General features: G+C 40.3%; 1 protein-coding gene across 6 annotated transcripts in view; it reads right to left on the bottom strand.

The window, feature by feature from the left end:
* Positions 1–25,049, bottom strand: part of FGD3 (FYVE, RhoGEF and PH domain containing 3) — a 96,457-nt gene that overhangs the window by 38,785 nt on the left and 32,623 nt on the right. For all 6 annotated transcript variants that reach the window (XM_030956861.1, XM_030956862.1, XM_030956859.1 and 3 more), the window contains 3 exons: positions 7,977–8,147; positions 3,439–3,607; positions 1,775–2,372 (listed from right to left, as the gene is read on the bottom strand). In XM_030956861.1, the coding sequence (XP_030812721.1) occupies positions 1,775–2,372; positions 3,439–3,607; positions 7,977–8,147 (938 nt within the window). The remainder of the gene's footprint in view (positions 1–1,774; positions 2,373–3,438; positions 3,608–7,976; positions 8,148–25,049) is intronic.

The raw sequence follows: 25,049 nt of genomic DNA, 5'->3' as shown, positions 1-25,049 counted from the left end.
CCTCTATGTGACTGCAAAAACCAGGTGACTTAGTGCAGCTTGGTGAGCCTCAAAACTGCCTTTGGGAAGGGGAAATAAACTGCATGGGAAAACCTGCAGTGCATCACATAAAGGAGGGAGGGTAATACAAAAAAACCAAAACAAACGAGTTTTCTTCTGGAGATACCTCTCATGAATTCACCAGGTGAGCTCCAGAGAATTATAGCCTCATAATTTTGTGTCATCCTTATTTCCTACTATATGGACACATAACCTAAGGAACAAGATTCAAAAACAGCCATCAAATCATTGATATCATATGAAACAGTGGTATTTGTCAACAAAGCACTTCTTAATCATATGGTAAAGTGTTCAGTTGGGGTTGTTCCAGTTGGTTTGATACAGCATTCCTAGTCCAAACTGCAAATTTAATTACCAGATTAGAGATTTTTAATGTAATATATTATTTTCCAGGAGTTGGTCTTTGATGATTGTTATGGGCTCCTACCAACTCAGGAAATTCTACAATTCTAGGCGTTCTTGCTGGCCTGTTGCAACTAATAACATATCTTTCAAATAATATTTCAGTGGCACACATGCACATACATGCACATTATGAATATAAAACAATTAAAGTATGTCACAGTGTGTGTACATAGGTATGAACACACTTGTCAAGCTCTGAGGTACAGAACTTGCATGTCATTTCATCATTCTTTTATTTATATCAGATGATTGACCTAGAAACTAAGAAATGCATTCTAATGTCCACATTTCCCAAGGGACAAGCCCTTGACTGACACAAATCATTATATACTTGGTGATTTCAACAGAACCACATGATTTATAAAAACTGAGGTGTGGACACTGCACTTCACTAGCTACAGATCATTAGCTGCAGCTTCTCATCATATTATTTAAAACACAAAAATCCCACATATTAACTTTACTGTCATCATGGCTTGGGGGGGAAAAACCCTAACAAACCCAAACACCTGCAAATACAAACAAAAAGAGCCACCAAACAAAAAGTGCAAAAAGTGGAATATTTTGCAGATATTTTGCAATATTCTGTTCTGTTCTTCTGGAAAAATCTAATCCCCTTTAACAGCACTATTTCTAAAAATAACTGTCTTGATAAGCTGATAATCAAAGGAATCTGTCATTAATCTTACATAGCTGCTGCAAACACACAACAGCCTGGACTACTGGAATCAAAGAAAAATCTCTTTTCCAACTACAGTTTCCTGAAGAGTAATTTGACATAACTACCATTAAAACAACTTCTTTGCACTCAAGAAGTGGTCACACCAACAAAAGCACAGGTTTCTGTAAAAAAACACTCTAAATTTTGTGTGAGAGAAGATTCTGATCCTGCCCATTCTACTCAGATGCAAGGTCCTGACCCTGCAAGATGCACTATCCAATTAACTCTCTGAATAACAGAGAGCTCCATGGAATAGAACATGCTCTAACAAGCTGAGCCTAGACAAACCCAAGCAACAAACACAAGGCAGGAGTCTTGACCTACAAAAGTATCTGAATTTTAACAGCTAACCTCTGGCTGTGATGGATTCTCTTATATTAAACCTTTTGAAGCAAGCTGGGAACCTTTCTAAAAAACTGTCTAGGTCAGAAACAAGTTAGGACCTGCATAAAGCAGGAAACAATACTGACTATCATGATCCTTTGATGAAAAACCAACGAAACAAATGATCCAAACAATGTATTAAATTGATGCAAGTGTCAGGAACTGATTTCTGAGTGCACGATAGCAATGAACAAATTCCCTTACCTTGTTTCCATCCAAATACTCCAACTTTGGCACTTCTGCTATCTCTTGCTCCTCACTGCTTCCTTCATCAATGTCACTGTCATCATCCTGTGTGGAGTCTCTCTTCTGCTCCACAGAGGAAGGTTTGGTGCCCTTTCTGTCAGGTTCCATCTCTCCTGGGTTCCCAGCCATGCTGGGCTTCTTCTGCTCTGCCCCTTCTTCACTGGGGAATGTTTCCCCAGCCACACTACAAGAAGGACTGTCAATGCCACTGTCTCTGTTGGGAATTTTACCACTCCCATTCAGTTCTGCAGTTGAGTCTTTACTGCTAAGCTCTTCTTGGGACTCTTTGCTCAAAGTCACAGCAGTACAGTCTTCATGGCTTTTGCTATCACATATGCTCAGGTCTTTAACTTTCATTATGTCTGTGTTAGTTAGATCCATGCTGCATGGTATGTTGGGCTCAGTTTCATCCAATTCAGTTCTGTCATTTGTGGAAGAGTCACTGGAAGCCACTGTGTCACGGTCACACAAGCTCATCTGCTTGGATGAGTCCAGGCCAGGTTCCATTTTAAGAGCTAAATTTAGCTGGTTTCTTTGAAGAATATGTACAGGTTGCCTGTGAATGAAAAGAAAGCACCACAGTCATATTAATACTCAGGTTTCACAAGTGCCCTGAAAGAGAGGGTGTGATTGCCATTTGATTCAAGCACCCCACTGACAATCCCAGAAGGCAAGAGTGTGCACATTTGCATTAATAATGATCATCCAACAACACCCAATGAAACAACATCACCCCAACATTCTACTGAAATGGCACCACCAGAATCATGGGCCTTTAGTGCTTTCCATGTCACCTTGAAGAACAGTCTGGTTTGAGGGTTTGGAGAAGAAATCGCCTCTGAAAAGAAGCAATTGGTTCTGGGCTCATTTAAACAGAAACTCTCATTCTTCACCAAAACCAAGCCCTTTTAGCAAGGTGTTTTCTCCCAGAGAGGATGTACTGAAGCATGAGAAGGCACTACTTTTCCTTTTTGGAAGACACCAGGTTCACCCAGGCTATAACACTCCAAGGCACAGTATGATGCCTGTCTCCCTCTCCCTCTTTGTGGAAAAAAAATCCATCATTTAGCTCCATCAGGGACATTTGTTCTTCAGGAAAAGTTCTTGTGTGTTTGCAAAATGAGCTGGTTTTACAGCAAAATATACATATTTTATCCAATTAATGTCTTTAATTACAAAGTTTTAAAACAGCTGCTGTTCTACATGACATTGTTTCACAGTACCCTATATCCTTCCCTGCCTCCAAGAAGCAAGATCTGATGTTTATTGTATCTTGGACAGAATACTCAAGTAGTTCATTTCATAACAATCAAGTTCCTATGATGCAATTCCCACATCTAGCCAACTTACCAAAAGCAGACTGTGGGCTACTTGCCTTTGTTAGAATCTTACCAAATTCAGCAGGTCTTAAGCTCCTTAAGTGTGACTGCATGTTACAAACTAAAATTTGCAGCTTTTATTAAAAATATTCTTTGTCCTCAGTGAAACTTTGCACTTCCAGTAGAAAACATCCCAAGAGGACTTTCCAGGGGATGATTATAGTTAATGTTTTCTACTATTATATTCTAAGTTAAAAATGCAGAAAAGGGAGAGGAGAGCAGATCTGGCAAAGCCATATTTACCTAATACTTTCAAATTTCTCAATGAGCGTGTTGACTCCTGCTGATATTGGTATTTCTTCCTCTCCAGGTGCTAAGCTCCTTGATGACTTGGGATCAGCTGGCAGAGGCCGAGATGGTGCAGGAGGAATTCTTTCCTGCCCAGGTTTGAGATGGACAGGCTTAGGAGGTACTAATGAAAGAGAAGGAAAAAACAGGAGGATAAATCTCCGTCTTCTTTATCCTAAACTGGGAAAAAAATCCAGACCAAGAGGTATGCATTCTTTCCTCATTTTTTATGAACGGCACTGGTGCAGTCCTGAAGTATTGCTTACACCAAAGCAAGCTGCTAAAGAAAAATGACAGGCTTCTATTTTGTGCCTCTGCAGCTGGCTTAGCCGTGCTAACAAACTGAGCAGCTTGCAGCACTGCACTGCTTCCTCATTACCAAACAGGATGCAGAGCTTACGCTTCAGTTTGCAAGTTTGCTAACCATCTCAATCACACTAATGAGCTTCCCCTTCCATGACTTCTCAAAATTTCTGGTACCCCATTGAATGTCTTATATTGGGAAAAAAAAAAGGTAGAGGGATGAACCACATCCCAAAATAAATCTTTAAAACCCAACCCCAGCATGGATTTCAGTGCCTTGTGTTTGCTTGGTCCAAAATGCCACAGGCTGAACATAATGGCTTTTTTTCCTCTCATTCTCTCTCCCCCTTCTCTTCTGTGGTGTACTAGTCCTCACAAATTTCCTTCCTCTTTTGGTTCTACGTTGCATTGTGTATGGTATAAATAAAACAAGTATTGTAAGAACACTCATATTCCTCTTCAGGACTCACAAGGAGGCCAAGGTACAAAGTTTAATACAGTATTTTTTTAAAATGGCATTAAAATGTAATGTCATTCTAAAAAGATTTTTCAGATCTTCCATTAGTTGCAAAGTAAATTATTTAGCATAGACAGGCAGTAACTCATGGCAACAAGTTCCCATGCTGTCATGGTTTCATATAGGGAAAACAACTCCCATAGGAAGAACTCACATTGGAAGGCAGGAAAACTAGCTGTGGGATTGTTCCCAAAGCACACACTGCATGGAGTAGGACTGCCAAGTGTGCCCTCCAATCTAGACTATCCAATGAGTTGACACATTAAGTGAGGAAATTCTAACTACATGTTGTATTTTGAAAAAACATTTTTGAAAACAGTTTCTTTCAACCATTTCTGACTCTGATCATCCAGTTGAGACATGTGATCAGCATTGTGGGCTTGAGTTAACAACTGTTCTGAATGTAATTCCAGGGTTACTTTCTTTAGGAGGATAAACAGAGGCATATGCACCCAAAAAGTCAATTCCAATTGTCCCTTCCTTGCATAAGTCCCTTCATTCTGCATTTGTTCTAAGATCCACATCAGCCCAGATGTCTGCCCTGCTCCAGCGGATGGGGAGCTGCCATAGTAGTCCATAGCCAGACAGTGTCTGAGGTCAGTGATGAAGAGGTGTTAAAGCATTTTGGAGTTCTGAGTATAAGTCAGATTTTAAACTTCCTACATTACCGAGTTTATTTCAGCATGAAAGAATAAAATCAAAATTTTTAAGGATTTGAGCTTTAAGAGGACACTTCCTATAAGAGGACTGATTTGCCCAGTCTCCAAAACCATCTGAAATTCCTATTATAAAATAAAGATGTTAAAGTCCAATTCTGAAAATACTTCTACAAGCCCTATCTTATACAGGAATAACAGGGAAACAGGAAAAGAAAATCTTCTTGCATATAAATGGGATGGTGAAGATCTGTGTTTTGTTCACCAGGTTTTCAAGTGCACACCATGTGACCAGTGAGCGTCTGACCATGTTTCTCCATGTAAAAATAAAAAACAACCTAAAAACAAGTAACCACACAGCCATCTGGCCCATCTACCAAAGACAAGCTCTGCGCTCCTTACAGAGGGTGCATAGTGCAGCAGGCAGACATGTCAGAACCTACCCCACATACCCCATCAGGCCTTCCATACACCCAAGGTTTTATAATAATATCAAAGCATTTACACTGGGTCTCACTGCTGTCCATGTAAACATTTGATGTCTTTCCTGTTAGTGGATTCATCTGAATCACCTCAGACAACAAATTCTGCACTGGACCAAAAGGAAGCAGGAAAACACTTTTGTTAATTCTGAATTTTTACCTACTGAAGTAATGTTGAGAAATGAAGACTCCAACATGGAGGCAAAGCCACTAACTCCACCAAGGACTACTTAGCAAGCAAAATTTCAGCCACACCAGATGTTCAAGGCCACCTTGGTTCAAGGCCAAGTGCACCTGTGTCAGGGCAATCCCAGATGCAGGCTGGGTGGAGAATGGATCAAGATTAGCCCCAGGAAGAAGCACTTTGGGGTGTGGTTGTCAAGATGTTTCACATGACCTGACCACATGCACTGACAGCCCAGAACCTCGTCGTGTCCTGGACTGCATCCCCACCTGTAACATGAGAAGCAGGTAACGCAGATTCTCTGCCTCTGCTCCATTTTGGTGAGACTCCACTTGCAGCTCTGGGGCCCCCAAAACAAGAATGATGTTGATTGATTGCAACCAGAGGAGGCCACAGAGGCTGCAAGGGCTGCAGCCTCTCTGCTCTGGAGATGGGTTGAGAGAGCTGGCAGGGTGTTCAGCCTGGGGAAGAGAAGGCTCCAGGAAGAGCTTAGAGCCCCTTCCAGTGCCTAAAGGGTCTCCAAGAAAAGTGGAGAGGGACTTTGGACAAAGGCCTGGAGCACCAGGACAAGACAGAATGGCTTCCTGACTGACAGCAGGGTTAGATGTGATATTAGGAATTAATTCTTCCTAATTCCTAATTAATTAGGAATTAATTCTTCCCCATGAGGGTGGGGAGGCCCTGGCACAGGTTGCCCAGAGAAGCTGTGGCTTCTCTATCCCTGGAAGTGTCCAAGCCAGGTTGAACACGGCTTGGAACAACCTGGTCTAGTGGAATGCATTCCTGCCTATAGCAGGGGATGGAACAAGATAAGCTCTGTTTCCCTTTCCACCCAAACTGTGATTCTTTGGCTCTAATTAAAACTAGAAGTTTGCTACATGGAAGATAACAACATTATAAAGCACTTTCAAGTGCCACCTGAAGGCTGAAGCCATATGCTGGAAAGATATCTCCTCATTCCTCCTTCTCCTGAAGGTTTTACACAGCGGCTTATGGCTTCGAATCAAGCTAACTAGGGCCCCTCCAATTTTCTGAAATACACACATAGAAAAAACAGTTTACATCCTCAGTGATTGGAAATCAGTGCACATGAATACAACTGCAAAGTATTTGCACCAGGTGAATTCATTCCAGTTCTCACTGAACAGACACTTTCGCTATTCCTTTTTGTTGCCAGCAATAACAACATTAATGGAACAATCACTAATTAAACTTGGGCTACCAAGACCTCTAGGTGAAAGCTCCGTAAAGACACAGACCTTGTGAGGTGTTTCAAGCATGAAGTAGTATATTAATTTAATGTTTAAGGTTTACTTCCAGAAGCAGAAAATACAATGCTTTCTTTGTTGTTGTTTAAGGCTGAATTGCTTTTGTATAGATATTTTAATTGGGATAGGGTGGTAGTGCAATGGCCTAGAGTGTACAACACAAAAATATCTTCTTTTTCATATGACAATGACCATCTATCACATGGACCCATATCTTCTAAACATTTTGGTTTATGAACTTAATATCTTCTTGAAGCTTAGCTTTCTTTGTTCCAAACACCTTTCAAGTTCCATGCTTTTTGCATCTCCAATTCCCTTGAGGCAAGCACCCATTACACACATAAGTGTAATTAATTCTACAAAGCACGGGGTGGTGAGAGTAGGACTCTTGGCAAGCTGGCATTACAAAGACAGACCACATGTCATTTCACTGATGAAGAAACATGAAAACAATCTCTACTCTTTCAAGAAATTTCCTGCAATCTTTTTTGTAGAATTCAGAAGCCTGGGGAGACCAGAAGAACAGCTGGAACACTACTTCCTGGCTCCTCTTCCATCATATTTTGGGTGTGCTATTTATTTGACTATTAGCTGGCAGTTCTGTGGAAGTACCACAACCCACACGTGATTGGTTTAGCTTCTACTTCATATTTTCAAAATACATTTGCTCCATTTAGGCATTTCCTGTTGCCACATGTAGTTCTTACAATAAAAGGAAAACAGACCAGGTTTTGACAATAAGATATTATTACCTAAAATACTTCTAAAAGAATTTATCAAAAATATAAACAATGTTGTTAAATTCAACTTATGCTTCACAGCTGCATGAGGTATACCAACAGGACAAGAAATATAAAGTGACAAGTTAAGTAACTGGTTATTGCTGAATCAATTTCTTTTTGAAGGCTTCTCTAGGTGGTTATCTAACATTGGAAAATAAAGATAATAAAACCATACCAGCTATACATTAGAATGCAAAAGTAACTGTTTTGCTGTGACTCAAACTGAAGCAATAATTTTAAAATATTATACTTCCTGTGCAACAGAAACTTGTACAATTTCTAGAAGAACAAAGCCACCTACCTTGGGGTTTCTGTAGAGGATGCATTTTGGCCAGCGCAGTTTTGGTTTTGGGCTTCCTTCCAGCCTGATGGAGACATTGTGCTGAGCTGATGTGCTGCAGTTCCCCACATGCTTCCAACACAGGACTGGAGTCAATGTGACACTTGATTTGAAAAGGAGAACAAGGGCAACCTGAGGGAGGGAGGGGAGGGAAGGAAGGAAAGGAGGGAGGGAAGGAGGGAAGGAGGGAAGGAGGGAAGGAGGGAAGGAAGGAAGGAAGGAAGGAAGGAAGGAAGGAAGGAAGGAAGGAAGGAAGGAAGGAAGGAAGGAAGGAAGGAAGGAAGGAAGGAAGGAAGGAAGGAAGGAAGGAAGGAAGGAAGGAAGGAAGGAAGGAAGGAAGGAAGGAAGGAAGGAAGGAAGGAAGGAAGGAAGGAAGGAAGGAAGGAAGGAAGGAAGGAAGGAAGGAAGGAAGGAAGGAAGGAAGGAAGGGAAAAAAAAGTTAGTATTTGTTCTGTTGATCCTGAAGAAAAATTGTGCTACTTCTGGAAGTATATCACGCATTCAAGTTCCTAAAGAAGGGAAGGGGGAAAGGAGAGGGGTGAGCCATTCACTCACAAGTTATTACATTCAATATACCAGCATTAATAATCCTGTTAAACTGCCTGACTGATAAGACAGGCAGAATTTCCACAATCCTGTCTTTAATGAATTATTTACTTCTTTACCATAGGCACCCAAAATAAAAGAGCAAATATAAAATTAAATAACATTTCAAAATGATTTCTCCAAAAAGAAATACAAGTGTTGTAGCATATAATGTTCTGTTACTTGATAAAATACAACTGTATTAGGATGATTCAGAAATATGTTCCATGTGGTGGGAATGGTACAAGTGCCATTTCTTCAGATTTAATTACTCAAGTTATTTATTACTCCTCCTTATATAAAAGATCAACATGCCTGCAAAAGGTCCAGTGTAGAAGATGCCATTAAGATACAATCCAGGGGCAATAGAGAGAAAGAAGTGATTAATATGATTGTTGGGTGTTTTTACATTCTTGATTCAATTCTGTGAAGACTCGGAAAACAAACCATCATGGACCTCACAGCATTTGATTTGGAGTTTTTTTGGATTTGTGGCAAGGCTACATAAAACCCTTATGTCAGCTTTTCTAGTGTGTCATAAGAAGGCTGAAAAAAGAATTTTAAAAGGAATGTGGTGTAAAGTTGCTGCTTTTGAACATATAAATATATGGGGTTCTGGCAGCACTCAGAAATGGAAAACACATCATATTTAGAAATTTGACATAAATGCACTAAAAAATGGCAAAGAAAACATTCTTTCCCTATTACTTTTTTGAAATGGACTAGCTGAATTTACCAGAATCTCACCAGAGTGGAGGGTGGCCTACATCACATAGAAAGGATACATCTAAAGGTGAAAAACCAGTCTTTGCCTTTCTGTGATGTCTTCAACAACATGGCTTTAGCTTCAAAAATGCAACCTACTTTCTCCCAGATTCCTATTAAGATCAAAAGCCTGAAATGAAAAGCACTCCCATTCACATCAACTAAATTTTCCTAGATTTATATTAATGGTATTAAATCAGGATGTGACCTTTCGAATAAAGCCGCTGGAGTCTGAGCCATGCAGACTGCAGATTTTGTTGTCAAAAATAGATTCAGATGGCACAAGTCTACTTACTGATCTCTGCCACCCAAATATAAAATTCCTGTATTCCCCATGTATGGATGCCAGTTGCTGCTGGTTGAAGCTTCATTAGCATTTCTACCACAAATATCTTCTTTTCAGCACATTTGAGACCAGCTATTAAAACATCCTTCCAGCTAAAACCAGGAAATTATAAGTATTAAGTTCTACTCAAATATAATTTCATTTAACAGAAAAATGCAGTGAAAACAGAGAAGATTACTAGAGCAGGTTAATACATTACTGCAAACACATCATCACTGACAGAATTTACGCTGTTGGCTTGGCTCTGGGTACCAAAAGCTCCCTGTGACAGTAGCAGTGCTGCCATAGGCCAGATTTTAAGGGGAAGGACTAGAACTTCTTCCTTATGAACAGTAGCTCAACACAGCCAGAAATTAAAACAGGGAAAAGCCTGAAATCGAGAAAATTAAAAGGGCAGCAGGCAGAAAACAGAGCCAAATATTTCAGCAGGTATTCACTAGCATGTGACTGGAATGCAATCTAGCAATGTTGTATGTTCTTAAAAACTGCTTCAGTGATCCAATTCCTCAATGGACAAATCTCTGCACCTACCATAGCTCTATAAAATATGAGAAGATCCCTCTAACCTGTGCTCTTGTGTGATGACACAGGCACAGCACTGGTTTCAGATCTGGCAAAGCACTGAATTCCTGGTAGATGCCAGACATGCCCACAGTCCCCCACAGGCACTGAAGCAGGAGAGCCACAGCTTCTCCTGCCCTCAGGCACCACATCCCTAGGAGATCCCCAACTGGACATCCTAAGCTGAGCCCAGCTACCCCATGCTGACTTGGGATAAAGTACCAGTTACCCTAAGGATTCCCCATTCTTTTTCAACCACTGTCACATGTTGGTATAATTTTGTGAAATTTCAAAAGGAATTAAACCCCAGTTCCTGTTTCTTTCCTCCTGGGATTCATTGCTGTAAGCCATCTTACATTTATACTGAAAACAAAAGCTAGTGGTTCCTTCATTGGTTTCAAATGTGTGGCACCACCAGACACCCCTTTTGTCTAGGCTAAAACCTCCTTTGAGCTACTTACAGTACTGCAAAGTAGGTGTTTTGACCCTTATTTCATAAATTCACACATTAATTCTTCATCTTATGCTGTTTTATTAGCTCCAGCATTTTCCTCAAACCTACTTAAAGCTCATCTCTTCCTCCTGTCCACGGCCAAGCTGAGACTTCGGCAGGGGTGTAAGGCAGTGTTTGTGCTGGGACTGTACAGCTCTGCTATAGAACCCAGCTCAGTGACACTGACAACAATTAGCTTACATTTTTCAGGCATTCCAAAACATCAAATTCAGCAAAAAGAGTGATAGCTGAGTTACCACCATAAGCTTTCAGAAACAGATGCAATCAAACAAACATTATGCTCCAAAGCAAGCAAGAATCTGGCAGGGACTGCAATTCCCCACCAAAAGAGAGGCATATCACTTACTTGTGCTTGAGCAGAGACTCACACATTTTTTCTTACTTGCTTAAGCTGTAAGACAACTAAAAAGAAGGAAGAACAGCTCCTGCTGCAGCTTTCATTTCATGGGTTAAATGCCATGTTCACAGGAAGTGACCTCCCCCAGCTCACTTCCGACCACCACTGCGGTTGGTGAGTCAAAGCATATAAACGTGGCAAATGCCCATGGAGGAGCTGTGCTAAGCACAAGTCACAGGAGATTACTGCTGGGTTTGAGTTTCAAACCATCTGAAAGGCAATACAAAGGGTGTGGATGGTTTAGAAGCCTGAATCTTCTGAAATAGAGAAGAGAAAGCTAGATCATGGAATCATAGATTCTCAGAATGGTTTGGAGCAGAAGGCACCTTAAACAAAAACTATCTTGTTCCAATCCCTTTCCATTAGATTAGGTTGCTCAGAGTCCCATCCAGCCTGGTCTTGGATGCTTCTGGGGATGGAACAGCCAGAGCTTCTTGGGGCAACCTGTGCCAGGACTTCACCAACCTCACAAAGAAGAATCTCTTCCTAACATCCAACCTAAACCTAAGCTCTTTTAGTTTGAAGTCATTCGCCCTTGTTCTGTCACTACATATCCTTGTAAAAAGTCCATCTCGAGCTCTCTTGTAGGCCTCCTTCATATTTTTATAGAGTTTTTTGATTAAATATAGTTTGATGTTAATGCAAGAACAGTCAGTAACAGCAGTAACATGTCATGGAAACCAACAAAAACACAGTTCTCAGCATGCAAACTCTCAGTCTGCTTCACAGTCTGAGAAGGGAAATGAGAGACCACAAAAAGTGGCAATAATGAGGGACCACAAAAGTGACAATAAGTGCAATTCTACCAGCATGGGATGGAGCTTGCTAAAAGATGTATATCAAATGTCTTGAAAATGTTCAAAGATTCTTCTTCTCCTATCCTGCTCTCCCATCAGAATCTCCATGGGAAATGATAAAGGATGAAGCAAAATATAAAATTTTTGAATGAATGCTGCATTGCAGGGCAGACTCCATGTCTGAGGAGACACAGAGGGGCTGCTGCTTTGAGCTCTTACAAAAAACACAAACCTGACAAACCCTGACAAATTGCTCAGTCTGAGCAAGGCTGCCAGAAATTTGGTCTATTCAGTTCATCTCATGCCACCATAGAAACACAGACACAGAAAAAAGTTTTTTTTGTGAAAGAAGCGCATTGCTGAAATTAACAAATTTGTGCATGTAAAGCACAAGAAGGACCAAAAGTTTCCCTAGACCTATAACACTAGTATTTGGGAATTTGGGATTTGGTGTATCTTTATCCTGTTCTGACTAATTTTAACTTACGTGAGGATGCTTTCTCTAACAGATATTTCATAGCTTCTCAAGTGTCACTACTGAACATCATTGTCATTGTATCTTCCATAAATCTGGACCAAAATACCCCACCTTTATTCTCATTAGATTTTCCTATGGTACATTCCTGCAAGCTAATCCAAATAAAGGCTGTGCTTTACCAGCACTACCACATACCTTACATCTCCCATCATCTGAATCACAGCAGGCCTATTCCTGAGGAGTTTTCAGCTCTGATTTCTGTTCTTCTTGAACAGGTTGTTACATACAAAGAGTAAAAACCTCTTTTACACACTCATTTCAGTGCAGTCTCTGTATCTGCCATTGCAATCTTGTTTTTATTGCTCTATCCAGAACTGCACATAACCCAGGTACCTGTGCAAAGCTTTTCCAACACTTCTCTGCCTCTGAGACATTTCACACTTGATCCTGCAGCAAAGGATTTCTCCACAACTGCTTTAAAGGAATCATTACAGAATTTTCATTACTCATTTAATCTGGTATACTTTCATTTGAAGAATTAGCTTTTCAATAGACGTACATCAGCCCTTTCCTCACAACAATAAAGCACACTACTTGTCCCACTCAATGCTCCCTAGACAGGGTACTACAGTACAGTCCTCATTTTCTATCTATCTTGCATGTAAATAAAAAAACTTCACACTGCAGACCCATATTTCTCCAGCTAAAAACACTCCTGGCACTGTTAGTTCTACACAAAGCAGGAATGCAGTGTCAGTACAGGCTCTCTGGCCCCCCACCATTGCAGGGGCAGCTTGGGCACTAGGGCCTTTCCCTTAGATATGGGTTAGCTAGCAAACTGCTATTGAAAACTGGCTAAAACGTGATTCTTAAGTGTTTACTGTACATTTATATAATTACAATGGTCAGGAGAAGATTTCTGAGTGACATAAATGAGAAGCTTCCATACCTAATTCTTTATTGCAGCACTAGTTAACACAGATGTGTAAACCAAATTCCTGACAAAATCTTCATACTTATCCAATGACAAGGTAAAGAAAAGGCAAAATTACAAGCACATCTCAGAAATCCTGCTGCTATAAAGTCATTACATACAATTTTACACTGGGGCAAGGAAAAAAATCAAGCAGGCACTCTACTTTTAGGTGTTTTATGTTGCTCTGAGTGCAGCTGGCCACTACATCCCCCACAGACAGCACAAAGCAAGGATCCTTCCAAGGCCAGTCAAATATGCCCCATCATTTCTACCATAGTGGCAATGATACCATATCTTGAGATGTAATAGAGGATCAACTCAACTTGCCACTGAGTTGCCACAGAGAAAATTTAAACTCCTTTCCAGGACAAAAAATCAGAATCTGTCACTAACTGTATGGAAGGTCATCTTTCCCTAGTTAAGAAGGAAAGTCGTATTTCTTATTTTATTTTTATTTTGTAGCAGGCTGCCAAGCAATTCTGTCCAAAAAATGAGTGAAGGGGAAAACCACATCAGCTGAATGGGAAGAAGGGCCAGCTTCCAACCCCAGGGATTCCAAGGGGGCCTGAGGAGTGGAAGCAACAACCAGAAAAGCCATACTGAGAACAGAATAAATTTACTCAAAAGGAAAATGAGAAAGGAAAAGCACCACAGAATATATTCTCCTCCAAGACTAACAACAGGCACAATAAAGCCTCGAAACAAAAATATTTTTCTTTCCTGTATGAAACAGGATGTGGTACTGCAGTTAGCAGGAACTTACCTTCAGCTCCCGGGGTTATTGGTACAAAGTTAAAAAAAAAAGGCTTGTGTTTTTACTGACTGTGTTTTAATTTAGTCCTCTGTTAACATCCACACAGACTGAGGGCATGCAGTCTGCTGCTCAACCCCAGCCTCCCTTCAGTCACAGGAGTCAGCCCCAAATTACAGGGTTGTACTGAAACCTCTCTGTAAGAAGGCACCTGGCTCATCCAGCTGGCACTCCAGGGACAAGTCCAGCCTGAGGACCTCCTGCAGAGAAGGAGGGACTGTGGTGAAGCAGCTCCTCCTTGTGCATCACTGTTATCAAAGCTCTACATGGATGCAAGTACCAAGAGTGGAAAACTCCACATGTAATTATTTCTTTGCTAATAAACTTCTAAGTGATCATAATCTAAACTCTGCTGGAGAGTAGATGAGGACTAATGGATTTTGTGGGGGCTTGGGAGATTTTTTAAGTAGTCATATATGTTCATGCGGTTTAACACAAATATTGAAATTTCTAGATCTATGTCTGCAGTGCTGCCGAGTGTGATAATGAACTACACAGTAAATGTCCTGAACCAATGTCAATGTTGTGTGCTTCTCCGCAGTATCACAGGATCACAGAATGGTTAAGATTGGAAATTATTTCTAAGAGCACCAGGTTGAACCGTCAATCCCCCCCTCATCTGCATGTTGTCCACTAAACCATGTCCCCCAGGTGTCACCTCTACACATTTTTTTGAACATTTTTGAAGACTTCCACTTTTTGAGCACTCCACCACTGTCCAGGGAAGCCTGTGCTGGGCTTGACCTCCTTTTCAGTGATAAAAATTTCCCTAATATCCAACCTAAACCTCCCCTGGCACAACCTGAGGCTGTTTCATCTTGTCCTGTCACTTGCTACCTGGGAGAAGAGACCGACACCCACCGAAGTGGCAACTCTCAAGTTCTTCCATGCTATTCTGTGACAAAACTTGTACCAAAGTTATTCTTTCAGATTTTGTTTATATTTGTATCCCTTTGGAGAGTATCAGTTTGGCCTTAGGTTTTGTCTCTCAGTTGACTTGGACACAGATGCCCATCAGTAACTTTTGCATTAGCATTTCTGTCATACCTCAGAATTTGCCATATCTTTACAGATCTGGTCCCTGAAACTTTGGCATTATGATTTCAAACCTCCAGTGACATTCCCACACAGGTAACAGACAAGGCACACAGGAAACAGGTTTCCAATTTGAAAAGACATGTTTAATATCTCTGTCTAGGGCTGGAGACTATTCATTGGTAAGCAAATTCCTGCATTTAGCCATAGTCTTCTCAGTATTTACATTTAGCCTGCTCTTCATATTGACATACAGAGAATAGATGTTAGGGGGTACTGAACATCAAATCCCCATAAATGAAAGGCAGTTACAAACTTTTATGATCTAACAAAATATAACAAAGAGGCTGTGAAAATCTCATTCTTCTGGAGGAAGCATTTAGCTGATTTTCCCCCTCAAATGAGGAAATGGTTTAATAAGGAAAAAATAATCACCACAGTTACTTTCTGTGACACAAGATCAAAGGTAGGAGAGAAAAACCCTTGAGACTCTTCCATCTAGTAAGAAAAGCAGGTTAGATGACATAAAAAGACTGAGGCATAAAGAGTGACAAAGAAAAGGAGAAGGAGCCTGGGGTAGGTGTCAGCTAGCCTGACATTGAAGGAGACAAAAGCCCTGCCAGAACGCTGCATACATCAGGAGATTCAGCCATCACATGGGACTGTCAAACACTGTTCCTCTACTAGAGAAAATGGAGGCAAGAAGGGATGAGACGCCAGACTCATTTCTTTGGTGCATATAAGTCTTGTCTTACTTTTGTGTGATGAAATGCAAAGCAACTTGTTTAACTTCAGCAGTAGATTTCAAGACTTAATTCCTGCATTGGCCAAGGTGCAGATGCCAAGGTCCAGATATCAAAGTCCATCTAATTTAGAAGGGAAAAGGGGAATTGGTTTTCATTCATACATTTCATTATAACTAACATGAAACCCAGAATTCATTAATTCGTGAGACTATGTTTTGCTTTGATTTTTTTCTTTTGCAAAAGGATTCATTGAAGATAGAAGATAATGGGCCTTCCTCTAATTTTTTCCTGAGTTCAGGATTGAATATTGGGCAGATAACATGCACAGAGTAAAAAATAAAGTAAGCACTTGAAACAGGCTAGAACCCTCTCAAAGGAAATTCTAGTTATAGTGAAGTATTTCTGACCATAATTTTACCCTCATTGTTCTTATTCTAGCCAGGTGAGCACAAGCAAGGGCATTTCTCTGACTTACAGGACAAGTCCCACACACCACCACTGTGGGGTCTTTCAGCACAGCAGCAGCATTTCAACATATCTTTTCCTCCTCCTGCCTCTTCCCCATTCAAACTCACTTTGCATCTCATGTTTCTGGTAATTAACTTGGTTTGGCTCTGGTCTCCAGATTTAGTCTGGCTGCTTCCTCCATGACACAGGGATGCTTACCCACGGACAATTCCTGGTCCCCCAGAAGGGAATACGCCATACCAAACTGATCTCTCTACAGTGTCCCCAGAGATCAGCCAAAGGCAGCTGAGCATGAGGTGCAGCGTGTAGCTGCAACTCTAAATGCATTTTCACCATGGATTTTCAAAGATGAAGCTATCATTTTGCCTGACAGCCTCAGAGTCCTCACTGATGTCAGATGTCTATACCACCTCTAAGATGCCCACATTGGATGAGCCTCCTCTAAGATGCACATACCAGATCCTGATGAAGGGATGCAGGCAGAATCTTTATTCAGCATTCCTGAGGCTTTCCTCTTAGATGAGCACAGTTTATTTTTTTCTTTTTCCCCTGACAAGTAAAAGGTTTTTCATTATGATGAAAGAGTCTCAATTAATAATTACACTGATTTTGCAAATCAATGAACTATTTCAGCCTAATAATATACCTGCAACTTCCCATCTGTACTACTTTAACACAGGAATTGCAACACCAAAGCGATCCATTACTGTGAAAACCTAAAGAGATTTATTCTACAAACAAATTACTGCAGCCAAAACCATCTCAGATTGTTCCTTTCAGGTTACCTGCAGCTGTGTGATTTACTGTCTTTGGGATTCTCTCCCAAGAACAAAGAGAAAGATGGCAGATCTCCAATTCCCAGAGTTGCAGGAAGAGTTTCTCTGTTCTCTGAACAGAGAAAAGCATTACACTGCCCACCTTCCAGTGATTTAAAAGACAAAATGATGAGAAACAGCCCAGTCAAGTCCTATGAGCAAATTCCAGCCTTCATTCAAAACCATGTAAAAAAATGCTTTGTGTGCTTCGTTTCTCCTCTTACTGAAAGCTTACTAAATTATTCCTAATGACAAAAGCAGCATGCAAGGATCTCTCTCTGTTCAGCAGATGTGCCTGTGCATCTTCTTAATGCTACACATTGCACTGTGTAAGATCTTATTTAACCAGCAAGATGAGTAAAAATTACCCTCCACTTAAGATTTAATGACCATATAATTCATCTCCAACAGTATCCCAACCAACTCACTTTCTCTTTATAATCCTGAATGGTTTCATTACTTTAGTAAACCAATAATTAGCCTTTGCTGATTTAGAAGTCTATTTAGGTACTAAACCAAAGCAGGTAAGTGAAAAGTAGCTCAAAACTGAGCTCAGGTTCTTTGCTACAGAAGTAAGCTTTGCAGGGCAGGACTAGCTTTTCTGTGTCATCACAAAGTGCTGTCACTCCACACTGCAGAAATTAAGAAAATACAACTTCATTACTGATATGTACAAGGAGTATTTTTACACTATTTTGACAGCAGAGCTGCATGTTTCAAAATCCAGAACAATTTCAAAATAATCACTAGAAGAAGACATATTTCAGCTCTCAGTGTGGCTCAGTAACACCCTATCTGAAGTTGATAGCTTTGATAGAAAATGGCCAAGCCACAGATTCTTTGAGTTTGGAAGGAACTTGTGGAGATCACCCAGTCCATCCCCTCTGCTCAAAGCAGGGCCACAGAGTAGGCTGCTCAGGACCTGGTTTGACTAGGTCAAACACACATATTACAATGTGACATGTATAATAATATTTTTGTCCCATTTAAAACAAATGTAACAAAATAACAACATAACTTACCAATAAATAACATTCTCAAATAATAAGTCCTTTATTGAGAAAAGGAGACAGAACAAAACATTTCTGACTGATAATCTGAACAGGGCAGCAATGAGAAGCAAACAGGTCGCTGTGGTGCCTCTGCTGCAGATTGGGTGATTGAGTGCTATGTGGGCTCACAAAAGCACAGTCACAGTTTGGAAGAGCCTTTAAGAGCCTAGACAGCACTGAGAGGCTAACAGCAAAAGCATCCCTAGTCCTGTGCCTCTTTCTCATATCTATACTTCCAATAAAGCAATCCCACACAATGACTGCAAATCCAGCACAAGAAAAGCCCTGGAGGGATCTAGCCACTGTGAGTCTCTACTTTTTGGAGACTTGGAGCAGCCTATGATGTTGACCAAAGGTCCACACTACACTGCACTGGTTTCTTAGCTGACTAGAGAACACCTCTTCACCCTTCTCTGCAGCCTCAGGCTCTGCACCCTGCTCCTCCAGAGACCCACACACCCAGGTTATCCCAGAGCCACTCCTGAGGTCAAACTCCACATCTCTTCCAGCTCTGAGGGGACACACAACCATATTCTGTACATTGCAGATGGAGGAACCAAGAGCAAAGAGCACTCTTTCACTTGCATGACCATCTCCTTATCTTAGATGAATGCTTCCTCACTCTGTGATCCACAGTCTCTAAGATCCAAAGTGAGAGCAAGAAAAAGAACCTGGGAAATGTTAAAGGTGTCCATGGGAACAACACACAGATAAATAAAGTGGAAGAGACCGAAAACCACTGAACCAGATCCAGTATTTTGGATCCCAGTCACAGGATAGGATAAAGTATCTTTTATTTCAGCCTGACAAGCTGCAAAGAAAGTAACACCAGATCAAAGGCCTGTAATATAGAGTACAGAGAAAAACTGGGGTAAAAGGAATTAGTATCAGTTTTCCCAACAAAACTTCAGTTAATTAATTATATCTATAGCAGCTATTCCATCTCTCCAGTTATCTGCAATTGCAGTTTCATCCAATCCATTGCCACTACAACGTGAAAACCAAGGACATTTTTAAAGACCCAAGTTATCATCTGGGACATCACTTATATATCACAAAAAATAAAATCCAAGTGAATGACTGCTAAATTTTCATTCTAAAGAAAAAACAACACACTTAATCTCAAAATCGAATTACAACTCTGCCAGAAATTATTTTAAAATAATTTTTTAAAATAAATAATTTTTTTAAAGCTGGACAGGAACAGGCAACAATTTCAGAATCAGATCATTAAGCCAAAATATGCATTCAAATTATTATTGTGAAAATAGTACACATTCTGTCTTGCTTAGGTGATAGCTTTCAATTCTGAAGTTAACTTAGAGTGTGGTCTATCATTACATAAAATGAAACAGGCAACTAGCATTTTCCAATATGTATGTATAGCTAACATGGATAATTATAAACTATGTCATGTGCACAGGATAGCTGAATGTTTGTGTTTAAAATTATATTGCATAAAACAGCACATACTGCATGGCAGTCACTGTTTCAATAATTGCTGGTTTCTCTATAATTTCTACACTGTTAGTCCATATTATTCTTTCATTATTGGAGAAATCTCCATGCATACAATGTATGTTTGTTGGCAAAGCTGCATTATTAAGAAAGGATGACTGGAGGGATTTAAAAAGAAAAGCCATTACAGAAATTTAGATGCTATTAAGAAAAATGCAAAGAATTTTCACTGTACAAGAAAAACAGTAAAAGAAAATCATTACAAGATTATTTCAGATAATAAATGACTCTTGTAATGAATTTACAATCTTGAGCTCATATAATAATTGACAGTGAAAGTGTCATTTAGTAATAACATCATAATCCTATCAGTTGCTTAGAATGGGTTATGGATAAATAATTTTTGTTTGGTTGGAGTTTTTTCAGATCTATTATGGCATATTGGCCCCAGAGAGCTTTAACTGCTGCCAACTTCACAAGGAGAGGAACAAGACACCTTTCAGAGCAATATCTTTACATGTAAAGTGAGGATCTGAGTTGGCACCCATCCATAAAGAACAAAACAGTAACATTAATACAAGTCCAAATTGCCTAGGACACTTCCTGCTTCCTTTTGCAGCACGCTGGTGTCAGCAAACACCACTGAGCCCTCCATAGCCCTTCCAAAAAAGAAAAACAAAAACCACCAAACACGAATGCATACACGAATTGCAATAAGGTCTGATTATGCCCTGGCCACCCTGCTCCACTTTGGGAATGACTGACACACACCAACTCATTGACTGTCATTGATCATGATACTGTGTGGCACAGTCCTTAGCCACACTCCCCTGTGGCAGTTGGGTCAGCTTCTGCATATGATGGGCAGATCCCTTAAAACACTTTGATGATTGTCACCACACAAAGTTACTGCTCAAAAGACATCTTAAGCCACGTTATCCTAGCTCACAAATAAACTGAGGCTAATTCAGAGATGCTTAGAGCTCAGATGTTATCCCTCCACATTCAAATCTGGCATTCATAAATGTATGCAAAGTCTGCACCAGCCATGTCTCCCCACCTGCACTGCTCAGGAAGGACAGCTCTCCTCAGAGAAGCCAAACAGGATTGCTGCGGCTCTGACAATTTCTAAGTTAGGCCAAGTGCACATCCTGTCGTGCACAGACCAGCACACAGCCCTGTTGTTCCCCCACCCTCACTCCATACCACACCACTGCGCTGTGGGGCCATTCCTCTTCTGTGTTCCTACCTCACCTCTCAGTTCCCTGCAAACACTCCATAGAGACACACTCAGAGGGACCAGCCCTGAGCTCCAGTGTCCACTGGCTAAAGCTGTGTTCTCAGAATGGAACACTTTGATCAGTTTCTGCGATGTACTGTGGCAAAGGAAAAATCAGACTGTCAAACAAAATAATTGCTTCAAGATGGTTTTTAACTGAAAAGCCCATTTCCACTAATGGTCAGGAAGAATCAGGTATTTTTCTTCCTGCAGAGTTACAGAATCACAGAATGGTTTAGGTTGGGAGGGGACCTTGAACGATACCTTGTTCCAACATCTGCCATGGGTAAGGACATCTTCCGCTAGACTAGGTTGGTCAGAGCCCCATCCAATCTGGCCTTGTGAAAAAACAAACAAAATAAAACTAGAAACAAGTTGAAAATCCTAGGTAATCTCTCCAATCTTCTGGTCACAGATCCAAGAGTGTGTCTTCTTTCTCACCATAGTGCACCTTCTCTTCCTACCCAGATACTTGAATGCAAATCCTACAGCACTCCCAACCCAATATCTACAAAGAACATTCTTGGACCAAACACATCCCTCTTCCTCTCAGAGCAGCCAGTTTGGAATTCTTAGATGCACAAAAAGGCAACATCCCCTGCTACAGATATATTTTGAGAAGGACATAGAGCACAAGATGCACTCTACTGAGGACTACTACATTCATCTTCTACTAATCTTCTACAAGGAGATACATTTGATAATAGGAACGTGTGACTGGCTTAGCATAACAAACATTAAGTGCATCAACCTCCAGTTCTTTTTGCACTTAATAAAAGTGGCTACCCAATACATGTTGTAGCAATCTTACAATTCTGTACTTGTCATTTAAAAACATTAAATAACATTAGAATGCCAGAGTGCATAGCATACACAAAGCACAGGCAGTTTTCAGAATAAGTGACCCAACCAAGGATGTTGTCCAAATATTTCAGTTTAGTGACCTCATCTGATGATGGAATTACAACAACTACATTACAGTTCCATGAAAGAATTCATTCTAGCTATGAAAACTATACGAATTTCTTAATATCAAGTAAAATTCAATTTATCACACATTCTAAACTATATTATACACTAGTGTTCCTCCTTCTTCTGTACAGTAAGATATGCTTTATTTCAAAACATTTTCAGAATTAAAAATATAATAGCTATATAAAAGCCATAACAATATATTGGCTTCTTTGACTAAAGAACCTAAATTGTAATAACATTTAACAGCATAAAGTTCCAATCCACTCAGCAATCTATTGGAAATACACATGATAATGTTAAAACTACTGGGTTTTGACATTTGAAAAAAAAAATTTAAACAAACAAAATTTGTTTGTTTAATCACCTGAAAGTGGCAAAGGCTTCAAGCAGTTTTGGTGTTCAAAGAGGATGCAAACAAGCCTTTTAAAAGTCACCAGCATCTGGGCATCAGGGACAGCAGGCAGGAGTTGCCTCTCTCCCCAGGGACATACCCACAGTGTAAGCTCATCATTACCATTCTTATGCAGATCACACCATGGATGTTCAATGACATTTTACAGACGGATAAGACTAAAAAGCCCTGCCCTTAGGAACCAAAGCCTTGGAGGACAGGGCAAAGCCTGTATACCACACTTTTCAAACTGGAACTATCCATGTCACTGAGAAGTGATTTATGGGTCAGAGCCCTGCAAAAAGTCAGTAAGGCATTGAATTTTGCAACCATTTCCTCAGAAAAGACTACAAATTAATTACCTGAAGATTAAAGGTAATCTTCAAAATGTCTGCGATTACTAGGAAGTCAGCTCTGACTAGTGCTGCAGGACATGATGAAAGACAAAAGTAATGGTTCTAGAAAGCTCATTTAGAGACTTATTGAACATCTCACATCTTGCAAAGCAACAGCAGTGCAACTAAGAACATAAACACAACAGAAACTACAATTACAAAGTCAAAGTCTGGTGCTACTACTCGACAGAAGATATTCCCCAGTCCATTACCAACATAAACCCCCCTGGCTGTCAATAATGTTCTGTATTTCTCCAGTCTCAGTCCTCCATGACCTAAATATTCACTGATTAATACTTCTGTGTATTTAACTCTTTGAGGGCCCAGTCCTGAAGCCCTTCATATTTTTCCATCCAGGCTGGTCAGAAGAAACACAAGAGCACTGGGCAGCTCCTTTGGAAGGGAAACTCAACACCTGGTAAGACCAGCACACTAGCACCACTAGCATTCCATGTTTTGTATCTATTGTCATTCTGCTTCTCATAGCAGTATTTTCCATTTTAACAAACCAGACCAAACACCCAATTGCAGAAAGAAATGGTAAATCCAGGGCTAAAGGACAGAATTTTACACAGGTGCAAGATACATGTGGTAGGACTAATGGTGCGGTTTAATACTACCCTTAGCGTCCGCCTACTGAAAGAGTCTTGCTGCCCTGCTCCCTCAACCACAGGCATTACATTATTCTTACTTGGAAGGTTTTGACCCAGCTCAGAACTGATTGAACTGATCCCATGCACAGGGCAGTGGTGTGAAAGCTGCACTCAGGATGGAAGCCAGTAAGACCACAGGCAGCAGAAATAGGAATTGGGCTTGGAGGCATCTTCTACAGTGGTACTGCAAGCAGAGCTGCTGTTGTAACAGGTCCTACACTCTGCAGAACCCTGGGAATGACATGGCCAGCAAACAGAAACACTTCATCTCAGTTATTATTAGCTAATGGCATGGAAAAAAAAATATATCAAAACCTCTTGTTCTGCAACAAAATACTTTTTCACTGGGAATCAGAAGTATTCGAAAACTGATACCATTTATTCCTCTTAAAAGCAAAGTCACCTTTATAAGGAAAATAACTCTAGTTTGATCTTTCCACCTTCTCAGACCATGGCATTTTTACCACTCATTCACTAAATATAACCCAAGTTAAAGCAGTTTGTCTTTTATAACCAAAGAGGTCAACACCTTGAGCTTTTTCAGTGAAGTGTGCTTTCCAGACATCTATTATTTTCAAGGTAAGGGTTTTTCATTGCCCTATGACATTTATAGGGGAAATTAAACTTCAACTGATCCCATGTTTAAGTGAAAAGGCTCAGTTTTGGTTTCCTGTTGGAACTTGCATATGCAGAAACTTCTTTTGGGGGGTGGGGGAAAGAGTGGGGGAGCAAGGCAAAGAACAATAGCTCTAAAATAAACAAGATTCAGTTTTAACATTGAATTGTGAATTTATACACTATGATGAAGTCTTCCCTTTTTTTGAAGGGGTGGTAAGTGGGACCCAGTAAGTGGGAAAGAATTTTTAAACTTTGGATGTAGTTCTTCATGGCGGTCCATACATCTCTCCATGTACCAGGAAGGGACAAGAAAGCAGGATTAAAGTGCAAGTTAGTGCCAGTCTCTGACACACAGCAAAATCAGGTTGTTTCTAATAAAATATGGCAAATTAATTTAATCCTATTTTGTAGGACTGAAACCAAGACTTTTCTTTCCCCACTTAGAAATGAAAAAAATTAATAAGAAAAAATAAATACAGATGTCTTGATTTCAGGTGACTGTCATTGAGCTCTTACAGCACTACTGCTGAGAGCAGGTGGAGTAAAAAGCATCATTTTCATCACCAGAATCCTAAAGTACCAAGAATGCTGTAATGGCATCACCAGTGTCACTCTGCCCTCTCCCCACTGGATTTTCATATGTTAGAGCTATTTCTTTTGGTGTTGATTTCCTTACAGCATCAAGCTTGACTCTAACTCTAGAAGTAAGAAGAGGTTTATTTTGTTGTTTGCGGTTGGGGATTTTTGGCAGGGAAAGGAAGGGTGGGTTTATGTTTGTTTTGTTTATTAGCTACTCCTAAATTTGGGACTTTCAAGTTTTTGCCTCTAATATTATGTATCCTAACTGTAAGAATCTTGAAAGCAAGGTATGTAACCACAGAAGCCTATATAACAAACTCCACCAGTCTCTTGCTCTTAC

Source organism: Camarhynchus parvulus, chromosome 12 (genome assembly GCF_901933205.1).
Source record: "Camarhynchus parvulus chromosome 12, STF_HiC, whole genome shotgun sequence".
NCBI classification, from domain to species: domain Eukaryota; kingdom Metazoa; phylum Chordata; class Aves; order Passeriformes; family Thraupidae; genus Camarhynchus; species Camarhynchus parvulus.
Note: the sequence above shows the minus strand (reverse complement) of the source record. Positions and strands in the feature narration are given on the sequence as shown.